At 41.2% G+C, this 12,276-nt stretch overlaps 1 protein-coding gene across 3 annotated transcripts in view; it reads right to left on the reverse strand.

Moving 5' to 3' along the window:
* Nucleotides 1–12,276, reverse strand: part of GHDC (GH3 domain containing) — a 233,421-nt gene that overhangs the window by 160,328 nt on the left and 60,817 nt on the right. For all 3 annotated transcript variants that reach the window (XM_073606114.1, XM_073606116.1, XM_073606115.1), the window contains exons 6-7: nucleotides 627–698; nucleotides 358–491 (exon numbers count right to left, since the gene is read on the reverse strand). In XM_073606114.1, the coding sequence (XP_073462215.1) occupies nucleotides 358–491; nucleotides 627–698 (206 nt within the window). The remainder of the gene's footprint in view (nucleotides 1–357; nucleotides 492–626; nucleotides 699–12,276) is intronic.

Below are 12,276 nucleotides of genomic sequence, written 5' to 3' on the forward strand. Positions count from 1 at the left end.
CATGGATAATACGCCACTGATTTATTGCTAATCAACCCCAGTAGTTGGGTGGAGGTGACCTCTCAAGAAATCCAGTCATGACCCGAAACCTGAATAAAGGTCCAATTTCCGTACATTGGAAGCTTTTCAATTACACTAACTAGGAATGTAGCTCCTTGGAAACCTCTCCATTTACACAATGGTATACAAAGGTTTATCTGCATGGCAACCAACAGCTTAGCAGAAAAAGCCACCATGGAAGGAAGAGAGGGGCATTGCATGACTACATCACTCAAAGTACCTACACAGATGTCAAAGGCTACATCACATAAATATCCTTCTTTAGTACCAAAAACAATGTTAAAACTGACTACATACCCATAATTCTACTCTCTGCACAGCAGTAGTTGAGGAGGGAGGCTCCTGGCCACATGTTTACAGTATGAAGAAGAGATTCATGGAAACTAGATTCTGAAATTCGCTCTCCACGTACATTCAGGGTCTGGCTTTTCCTGCAAAATAATGTTTTTCGCATGATTCAGGGTTGTAGGGATACAGTATTAGCAGACTAACTGAATATACTCTGAAAAGAAAAAAAAAAAAGTCCACGATTAACTCCGTATGATAACAAAGAAAACAAAGCACACCTGTATAGGAGTTCCAATATAGGACTGCGATTATGAAATCCAGTGACTTGTACAACATCCCCAAGCCGGTACCTGAAACATAGAGGTTCATATTTATCTTTATGGAAGCCCGATATTCCTTCTGAACACTTTTTTATAGATTTCTCACGGTGGAGTTGTGAACTATGCATACCTTTTATGCATTTCAAAAGGTGCCAAAGAATTTATCTGATCCACCCGGGAGACCCATCATACCTGGGTGACTCATTGGGGTTGATTTACAAAAATTGAAGTGCAATCTGGTGCAGCTGTACATGATAGCCAATTAGCTTCTTGCTTGTTCAATTAAGCTTTGACACAAAAAACCTGGAAGCTGATTGGTTTCTATGCAGAGCTGCACCAGACTTTGCACTCTCTAGTTTTAGTAAATCAACCTTATTGTGTCCAGGAATGGTGTCTTGAGTTGTTTTGGACTAAACCAGAACCATTCGGTACCTTTGTTTCTGTCCCCCTGGCCAAATTAACCTTCAATGTAAAAGTGTGCACACTTGAAGCAAATTACTGACACATACACGAGTTCATTAGATTGATACTTCTGCTTTTATTACTTCCTGGACCCGGCTAATATACCGTGAGCTGGATATTTTGTTATCAAATCAAATATCAAATAAGACAAGCCTATGAAGACCACAAGATGTCTTGTGTCTTGTTTCCAGTTCTTGAAAACAGGCGCAATCTTCTTTTAACTTGTTCTTAACTCTTGCAATTCTGTTCCACATGAAGGGGGGGGGGATAAGCTGGCAGACATCTAATTGAATATGGTTAAGGCTGATAGCTGAGAGAGAGAGAGAGAGATAAGCACTTATATCTATATGGTTATATTTGAAATAGGCATTTCACCATAACACTCATAATCACATCCATTACAGCATGAGAATAGTATTATCTATATTGATCACTTTTTACGTGGACGCGTAGACATTATCCTAGGGATACTCCTCATTTGCTTGATATTTCATATTATATTTCATTACCTAATAATGCTATTTTAGTATGCCTGGATGTTCTAATTGACGTCTCATTAATTGGGTACTAGAGCCATACAGAGATTTCTCAATGAAAGAAATATTAGCCAAGATTATCATATCTTCCTGGTGCAGTGGCTGGAATTCTTACTTTTACACAATGAGGCAAATTTACCAAAACTGGAGTAGACTTAATCTGGAAAAGCTGTGCATGGCAAACAACCAGCTTCTATCTATTTATGTTGATTGGTTACTATGTGCATCTGATTTAGATTCTGTCTGCCCCAGTTTTAGTAAATACTCCCCAAAGCATTATTTTTTGCAGCGTTTCCACTACCTCTAGGTGCAGGGAGATGGGGACTACTTGTGTTTTGCTTTCAATGGAGGATCTTGTGATATTCCTGTGCCACATTATATTGTGGCACAGATGTATCAACAAATTCCACTTCTTTTGAATGGGATCAACTGATCCTTTTAAACAGATACTGAATCAAAATGATCTCATATTAAGGTTCACATTATCTTTCAGTGAGACATGAATTTGCTTTTTAGATATTAAATTAAAAAAGCATAGAAAGTGATCAGTTAAACACTTTGTAGGAAAGCTTTTGCAATGATGTCTTACCTTCTGATAAGGGGACACAGGTGGTGGTGCAAGCACTGGATGTGGTAAAAAGTTGGCAAGAGTGTATTGTCATCACAGTGGACTTTCTTGCATGATTACATTTGGGTCGTTTTTTGATTATTGGTTTACACTGACACTTTTATGTTTATTGTAAACAGCGCAACATATTTTTATATGCAGTATCTCACAAAAGTGAGTACACCCCTCACATTTTTTGTAAATATTTTATTATATCTTTTCATGTGACAGCACTGAAGAAATGACACTTTGCTACAATGTAAAGTAGTGAGTGTACAGCTTGTATAACAGTGTAAAATTTTCTGTCCCCTCAAAATAGCAACACACAGCCATTAATCTCTAAACTGCTGGCAACAAAAGTGAGTACACCCCTAAGTGAAAATATTTTGTGTGGCCACCATTATTTTCCAGCACTGCTTTAACCCACTTGGGCATGGAGTTCACCAGAGCTTCACAGGTTGCCACTGGAGTCCTCTTCCACTCCTCCATGACAACATCACAGAGCTGGTGGATGTTAGAGACCTTGCGCTCCTCCACCTTCCATTTGAGGATGCCCCACAGATGCTCAATAGGGTTCAGGTCTGGAAACATGCTTGGACAGTCCATCACCTTTACCCTCAGCTTCTTTAGCAAGGCAGTGGTCATCTTGGAGGTGTGTTTGGGGTCGTTATGGTGGAGTACTGCCCTGCGGCCCAGTCTCCGAAGGGAGGGGGATCATGCTCTGCTTCAGTATGTCACAGTACATGTTGGCATTCATGGTTCCCTCAATGAACTGTAGCTCCCCAGTGTCGGCAGCACTCATACAGCCCCAGACCATGACACTCCAACCAAAATGCTTGGCCGTAGGCAAGACACACTTGTTTTTGTACTCCTTACCCGGTTGCCGCCACACACACACACTTGACCCCATCTGAACCAAATAAGTTTATATTGGTCCCATAAGACCACAGGACATGGTTTCATTAATCCATGACCTTAGTCTGCTTGTCTTCAGCAAACTGTTTTCCGGCTTTCTTGTGCATCATCTTTAGAAGAGGCTTCCTTCTGGGACAACAGCCATGCAGACCGATTTGATGCAGTGTGCGGCGAATGGTCTGAGCACTGACAGGCTGACCCCCCACCCCTTCAACCTCTGCAGCAATGCTGGCAGCACTCATATTGTCTATTTCCCAAAGACAACCTCTAGATATGATGCTGAGCACGTGCACTCAACTTCTTTGGTCGAACATGGCGAAACCTGTTCTGAGTGGAACCTGTCCTATTAAACCGCTGTATGTTCTTGGCCACTGTGCTGCAGCTCAGTTTCAGGGTCTAGGCAAACTTTCTCATAGCCTAGGCTATATTTATATAGAGCAACAATTCTTTTTTTCAGATCCTCACAGAGTTCTTTGCCATAAGGTGCCATGTTGAACTTCCAGTGACCAGTATGAGAGAGAGAGAGCGATAACACCAAATTTAACACACCTGCTCCCCATTCACATCTGAGACCTTGTAACACTAACGAGTCACATGACACCGGGGAGGAAAAATGGCTAATTGGGCCCAATTTAGACATATTCACTTAGGGGTGTACTCACTTTTGTTGCCAGCGGTTTAGACATTAATGGCTGTGTGTTGAGTTATTTTGAGGGGACAGCAAATTTACACTGTTATACAAGATGTACCCTTACTACTTTACATTGTAGCAAAGTGTAATTTCTTCAGTGTTGTCAAAGATATAATAAAATATTTACAAAAATATGGAGGGGTGTACTCACTTTTGTTAGATATTGCATACAGTATACATATTTTATGGTCTTGCATTCCAAGGCACTTAATGTACAAGCATAATAACATCACCCCATGTTCGGTTTACAGCGTTGGATAGGGTAAAGTATATGTTGGCCTTACAGGGTGTCCCCTTGGCAAAACCCTACTACAAAGACAGAGACTAATTTTCACCCCAAGGGCCAATACTTACCAAGGACTAAATGATGCCATTTATGTTTTTTTTTAATAGTTTTTCATAGTTTATTGCACTCACAATTTAAAAAATGGTTTTGGATATATGCTAGTTCATATAAATCATATACTCACAGTTATCTTATATTATTATGATTTTGATTATATTATTTAATGAATATACTTTAAATATCTTTAGGTGACACACAGATATAGCTGTGATGCTCTAATACAATATTTTCATGTTACTGTAAGTGGTCACGTAATATATCATTGGGGAAAGATGTCTGCATTATCACAGCCCTCCACTGTTGCTAGGTTGCAATCTGAAGAATTGGTTTGACTGGGTTGCGCCTCCAAATGCGACCATGGTTAGTTGACTGTGGAGGTCATGGATTGAATTATTGGTGTTGTATGATTTTTGCGGTCTCACAAACTTTAGGGATTTAAATAATGTGTGGAGATGTTGCCTACGCCCTTCTGGTGACCCCTCTCAAGAAACCTTTTCAAAGTTTTACCCAATGGTATATGATCCCCTCTAGGCTAGAACACTATCATCCTGGTGTATCGGATAAATGCTTTAGCAGCTGCAATGCCATAAATATCCTTTGCTGCCAAGCAAGCTAATCTTTGGTACATGTTCCCCAAGACAGTTCCCAGCCACCAAGCCATATTTTTGACAATCCTTTTCTCACTAGCCTAGAAAGTGTCCATTACTGTTTCTATACATTTGGCTCCTGTTGATTTCAGTGGGGTTCAGATTTGTCACCAGATCTTTAGTAGTCTTCACAGAACCTGCCTTAAACCAAACCCAGGTGTGTTCGGCTCATGGCTACTTTACAGCAACCAACATACACAGGACAATATACAGTCCAATTGAAATAAATAATGTAGTGCTTTCTACCTATTTTATTGAAATATGTAAAAACCACAACACTGCATCTTCCACCAAAGTGCCAATCCATTTGCAGAAGTGTGCTCAGAGCACAGTGACGCTGCAGCTCTACCAGAGAGTTGTAAAATGCACCTCACCTCAGATACTCGGACCCCACAGTAAGCAAATGTTCAGAGCACGCTTAGTAATACAGACATCCCAACTTGCAAAAACTCATTTCAGGAAGGTGGCAAGGTAATTTTAACCCCCCCCCCCCATAGTACTATAATAAAATAATACTTTAAAGATAATTAATAATATAATGCCGTAATAAAATAATACTTTAAACGATAATGTTGTGTCACATTTACCAACAATGCACCCTCACTGTGCCCATTTGCAGCCTCATCAGTGCCAACAATGTAGCCTCACTGTGCCCATCTGCAGCCTTGTCAGTGCCCATCAACGCAGCCTCACTGTGCCCATCTGCAGCCTCATCAGTGCCAAGAATGCAACCTCACTATGCCCATTTGCAGCCTCATCAGTGCCAACACTGCAGCCTCACTGTGCCCATCTGCAGCCTCATTAGTGTCAACAATGCAGCCTCACTGTGACCATCTGTATCCTCATCAGTGCCCATCTGCAGCCTCACTGTGCCAACAATGCAGCCTCACTGTGCCCATCTGTATCCTCATCAGTGCCCATCTGCAGCCTCCCTGTGCCAACAATGCATCCTCACTGTGCCCATTTGTATCCTCATCACTGCCCATCTGCAGCCTCGCCAGTACCTTGATTACACACAACGGGTGTCTCCCGCTGTGTCATGCAGCTGCAGTCTTAACTGTTCGGCTGCCGTCCATTGTAACAGCCCCGCCTCCTCATCCATGATAGAGGGTCAACTGAACACTGATACAATGCTGGGAAATTGAATGAGTGTTCCGTCTATTATGGATGAGGAGGCGGGGCTTTGTTACAGTGGACGGCCGCCAAACAGTTAAGACTGCAGCTGCATGACACAGCGGGAGACACCCGCTGTTTGTGATTACTCCAGGCTGAGTGGCAGTGCAGGCTCAGCCGTGAGATCATGCCACACTCGCGGGTGTCCATGAGCCCGCCATCAAATGCGGGAGTATCCCGCGACTTGCGGGAGACTTGAGATGTCTGGTAATATCACTTCTGGGCCAACCTCTACATCTTGTAACCTACTAAGGATGTGGCCACCACTCTCTCTCTGTGCTCCAGACACAGATTTTGGGCTGATCTACCCACTCATATGCCCACCCAGGACCTAAGCTTACCAGCAGTAAGTAAAAAGCATAGCGTTTTTTTTATGCAGTATATTTTAATAGAGCTCAAACATTATGTGCATTGTTATCAGGCCGTTTTTTATAATGTTTTTCTTTTTTTTAAATATTACTCCACTGGAGTTACCAGTCATAAAAAAAGAAAGTAAACAGTAGAACTATAGGCAAAATGTTTTTTTTTCTTTTCATTATACTGGAGATACTGGGAGTGATTTACTAAAGGCATGCTGTTCACTTTTCAAGGGACATTGCACTGTGCAAAGTAATTTTCCCCAGACCTTAGTGCATGTGGAAAAAAAAATTTGTTTGCACATGATTGGATGATGGAAGTCAGCAGAGCTTCACTTCATTCACTAAGCTCTGGGTATATTTCCCTTGCAAATTGCAACTTCCCTTGCAGAGTGAACAATCTATTTGCCTTTAGTAAATTGACCCCATGGTGTTGCAGTTTTTACATCACATACAGTATTAGTAATTAAAAAGCACTATATTACATTAGATATATATATTCTTCTGATCAAGTATAAAATGCACTACAATATGTTTTTTTGCATGTCTAGTGGATGCATGCTACAATATGACGTACTTGATGTACCCTGTTCTTAATTTTTATGAGCACTCTTTCTATATAAAGATAAGTGCCCTATTAATAAATAATGTGTAAAAGGGCAAATGTGTGGCTCCAAACATGACAGCTCCACCACCTGTGAACTCAATTGCTGTGTCAGTAGACATCTGGATGATTCCCATTTTGCCACCAAAACCATACAAAGGCAGACCAGTAGATACACCTGCACATCACTTCTTTACCTATAATTGACAAACCTGCTCAAAAATAGAGAAATCTCTGCTATATATCACCATTGATATATAAAACAGAAAAAATGTGTTTACCGCGCTACCTGATAAGAAAATGTAAAAAGCTGCAGCTCAAAAATGTGAGATATACACAAATAGAATAATAATATAAAAACGTGAGCAGTGCTACAAAAAGTGATTACAATATATGAAAATTATATAAATACATATAAATCGAAGGTGATGAACCCAAAGAATAAACAATATGAGTGCCAAAAACAAAAACATAAAAGGGTGGTAAAAATTAGTCCCAACAGTGAAAAATGTGGAAAAAATAAAGAATCCGTGGGTGGAATCATCAAAAATTGTTCAAAACAAATGAAAGTGAGGTTTATCGATCACATAAACAGCAACTTGTGAGAAGATCCACCACCGTATGTGCTAAACGCTTACCAGACGGCAAGCTTTGGTAAGCTTGTAGATAGCCTGATGCTCAATGGTAAGTAACGTCACACCACGGCTTCTCAGTGAAGAGCCAGAAGCACACAGGGTAGCTCCCTCCAATAAGGCTATCACCAGGCAGGACCCAAAAAGATAACACAACGCCTCTCCATAGTGTAAATCGGTAGAATCCAAGTTTAATAGAAATTAAAAGTTACACTTACATGAGGAATGTAGGTAAAAGCATGGAAACAAACAGCAGCAGCTGGCTGGCTTACAGACACCCGTTCGGGACGAGGTAGTCAGCGATGACGTCAGCACGTCAACCTTTCCGACGTACGTTTCGTCTCACGAAAACACCGTTCCCACGACGATGTCTTCCTGAGCCGAAACGTACGTCGGAAGGTTGACGCGCTGACGTCATCGCTGACTACCTAGTCCCGAATGGCTGTCTGTAAGCCGGCCGGCTGCTGCTGTTTGTTTCCATGCTTTTACCTACATTCCTCATGTAAGTGTAACTTTTAATTTCTATTAAACTTGGATTTTACTGATTTACATTATGGAGAGCCGTTGTGTTGTTATCTTTTTGGGTCCTGCCTCCTGATTGCCTTATTGGAGGGAGCTACCCTGTGTGCTTCTGGCTCTTCACTGAGAAGCCGTAGTGTGACCTTACTTACCACTGATATATACGTGTACCGCTACCCCCGCAGGAGCCGCTTATATTTTTGCCCAGGTCTCCCACTGTTTAATCCGCAGGCAGTCACAGGGTATTTTCCAACACTAAGCTAAGTACACACACGCTTCTTTGTCTCCAATGACCAGTGTAAGAAATGTGTTTTTTTTATTTTATTTGGAGAGCTTGGATAGGAGAAGGGATTTAGTAGGATACTCCAAATTAAACTATTCACATGCAAGGACAGCTTTCTTGGTAAAACTGTGCAGCAGGCTGCCAGTAGAACTGTGTAGCAGACTGTACAGAATAAAGCAAAGTCCCTTTTTTAGTAGAAGGAATTTGGTGGACCCTGCTTCTTCAATACACCAGCCAGTGTCCCCTTTAGCCTACACCCAGTATGCTGACCTCTAGCACCCAGAGGGGGATTTAGCTGCACGAGTCTCTAGGATCCCTTAAAGGGTCTGTACTCACAGGGCTCCTTAAGCACCAGCGGTAGCCTCTCAGTGATACCAGACAGGATCCATGGACATCCTCAGTCAGCTTTCAGGAGAACCCTGGGTTTCGGCCTCCACCGTTAAGGCCCTTAGGTCACCCACCTGGGACCACAAGGCAACCTGTGCTGTGGAGGGGTGGCAGGGCCCCTTCCCACCTGGACCTCTCTATGGAGGAATACCCAGATCCCATGTGTTCCTAAACTATAAATACAGGCACCCATCATGCCTAGGGGCACCTCTCCTTGTAACTGGCCAGGGCTGTATGAATATTCATGCTACCATCTGCATGGTTTCCACCCACAGTCCAGCACTTTCACAGCATGAGCAACATCTGGGCACACTGAGCAGACTCTACTAAACAATCACAGCTCTCTGTTAAGCAGACAGCACATAAATTTACCTGCTGTTCTTCTGCTAAGCAGAGAAACCAAAAACTATAATACACTCACTCTAGCACCTACCTAGGAGGGAACTACATACAGTATAATAGTCTCAAGCTTCACAAAATAAGGTATTTATGGGTTGCTTTGGGATTTTGCTACCCTCTGTTTGACAATAGTATCGGCTGGATCTTACTTTGAAACTTATACCATACAAGTTCTAAGTTTTACAATCTGATGCCCCTAGGCCTTCTATAGTTTATAAGGCCACTGAGACTTGTTCTTTTTCTCTCTAAATAAGTCTCTTGCCAGCAGTGACCATATTGGAGCCCCTGACCTACCAGAGACTACACTCTTTAGTTCTAAATGTTAATCCACACATCCATATTGACCCTGCTCTATTGTGTTATGAATATTTTTTAAAGCCTAACCAGCATTATGAAAATATTGTCCATTCTTTGTGCAGGACTTGCAACTCTGCACATAGGTGTAACCAAATAAATTAAATCTATTCTCATGTTAAAGAGGAACTGCAGTCTTCTCATATGATTTGTAATAAAATCATCCTTGCCATTTTGAAGCTTCCCTCCAACCACATGGCATATTCGTTTATATATACTGTGATTCTGTATTTGCCAAATCTCCCTCCACTGAGTCTGGCTGCATCCATTCTAACTGTGGGCAGCTGAAGCTGCTGCCTGTTCACTTCCTGGATTTACACAGACACACACCTCCAGCTCTGCAGCTCTCATTGGCCCTCTTATGACTCATCCCCCCTCCCTTCCTGGCAAACTCTCACAAAAGTTAGAGAGAGAGCTGTGCATGATGTCATAAGCCTAGGTTTTTTACCATGCAAGAAATAGGAAGTGGGCTGTATAAGGTATTTACTGGAGGTATTTACTGGCTGAAAAACATTAGTTTACTATCTAAAGTTAAAACAACAAAAGGGCAGAAGATTTAATAGATGGAAAGGTGAAAAAAATGACTGAAGTTCCACTTTAGCCTCCCTGACGGTATTCCCGAGTGTGGCTCGGGGTTAAATTTCAGTCCCATTAGCGGTAACCCCGAGCCACACTCGGGATTACATTGCAGGATCCCGGTGCGGCGTTACTTACCTTGTCCCCAGGATCCTACAATGTTCCCCGCTGTGTCTGCGGGCTCTGTCTCCTCCGAAGCCTCTCCGTGCCAGGCTCCGTTCCCTGCGAGCGTCGCAACGCATGGGGGCGGAGCCTGGCGGCAAATTTAAAAAAATGTACAAACCATAACACATACAGTACTGTAATCTTACAGATTACAGTACTGTATGAAATTATTTCACATCCCTTTTGTCCCCAGTGCTTTGGCCCATGCCCTGCATGCAGTTTTAAGTTATATATACTGTTCTTTCTGCTTGGAAACTGGAGATTGTCCATAGCAACCAAAAAGTGTCCCTTTACCTCAAAAGTGGCTTTAGACCAGCTAGAAAACAGCGATAGTAAATTAGAGCACTTGCAGAATTGAGCGATAGTGAATTGTGGGGAAATTTATTTTATCATTATATTATTATTTTTTTTAATGATTTATATTTATTTATTATATTATAATTGATGTTTTTGTGTTTCAAACTTCATCATACCTGGGATATCTACTAGACTCTTGTTTGGACAGATTTAAGTGTGTTATTGTTAAGAATTACAGGCCTACAATATAAAACGCCAAATTTCCATGCAAAATAATTGTACCGCTTTCAGCACCTAAAATCCGAAATAAACATACCGCCAGGGAGGTTAACACAGTGCTGGAGGATTGGGTTTCCATGTCCTGCAATGGGTTGTTCCTAGTAAGTTTTCTACAGCAGTTTAGAAAGCCCAAGCCTCCTAGGCTTACTGTTGGACAGTGACCTGCAGTTCTAGTATTGCAGCCCACCAAAGCCACAGGCATTCAGTGTGCAGTTCTCCTGCACGTGTTGGGCACCAGCGCTTTAAATTATATGTGCGAATTCAGAGCCAATTAGAAGTTCAAGTTGATACTTCTTGACAAATTTCTACAATACTCATAGTTACAGGCAAGCACTTTTCAACCTTTCATACAGGAAGAACTAGAATTAGAATACAGGAAGAACACTGAAATTTGGCCCTGAAACATTCTGGTGTTTTTGGCATTTTGCCGATAAAGAAAAAGATGCCAATAATGGCACCGAAAACGTTTTTTTGCCGTGATTTTTTTCGCAATTTTGTTGAGATTTTACAGCGATTTTACTATGCTTGGTGTGTTTTTCATAGGTCATGTGACTCAAAAATCAAATCAAAAACATAACACAGGTGCATTAATGATGCATTCTTGCTGCGTTTTCAATGCATTTTAAACAGGGAGGTGCGTTTTAGGTGTGTTTTTTTTCACGGACCAAAAATGCAGCAAGCAAGAACACCACAACCAAAGTGTGAAGACATACATAGAATCCAAAGGGATGCATTTTTCATGAGCTTTTCTTGTGATAAAGGTGCTGATAATGGCCGAAAATAAATTCATATTTATTTAAAATAATTAAAAATATTAATTAAAAAGTCATATATAATACAATTATATATAAAAATATATACAGTGCCTTGGAAAAATTATTCACACCCCTTGAAATCTTCCACATTTTGTCATGTTACAACCAAAAAGGAGAATGTATTTTATTGGGATTTTATCTGATAGACCAACACAAAGTGGCACATAATTGTGAAGTGGAAGGAAAATGATAAATGGTTTTCAACATTTTTTACAACTATCTGAAAAGCGTGGCGTGCATTTGTATTCAGCCCCATTTACTCTGATACCCCTAACTAAAATTTTGCGGAACCAATGGCTTCAGAAATCCTAACCTAATTAGTAAATAGAGTCCACCTGTGTGTAATTTAATCTCACCATAAATGTAGCTGTTCTGTGAAGCCCTCTGAGGTTTGTTAGAGAACCTTAGTGAACAAACAGCATCATGAAGGCCAAGGAACGCACCAGACAGTTTAGGGATAAAGTTGTGGAGAAATTTAAAGCAATGTTAGGTTATAAAAAAAATATCCCAAGCTTTGAACATCTCACGGAGCACTGTTTCATCCATCATCCGAAAATGGAAAGAG

The sequence above is a fragment of the Aquarana catesbeiana genome, linkage group LG12 (assembly GCF_042186555.1).
Source record: "Aquarana catesbeiana isolate 2022-GZ linkage group LG12, ASM4218655v1, whole genome shotgun sequence".
Lineage (NCBI taxonomy): Eukaryota > Metazoa > Chordata > Amphibia > Anura > Ranidae > Aquarana > Aquarana catesbeiana.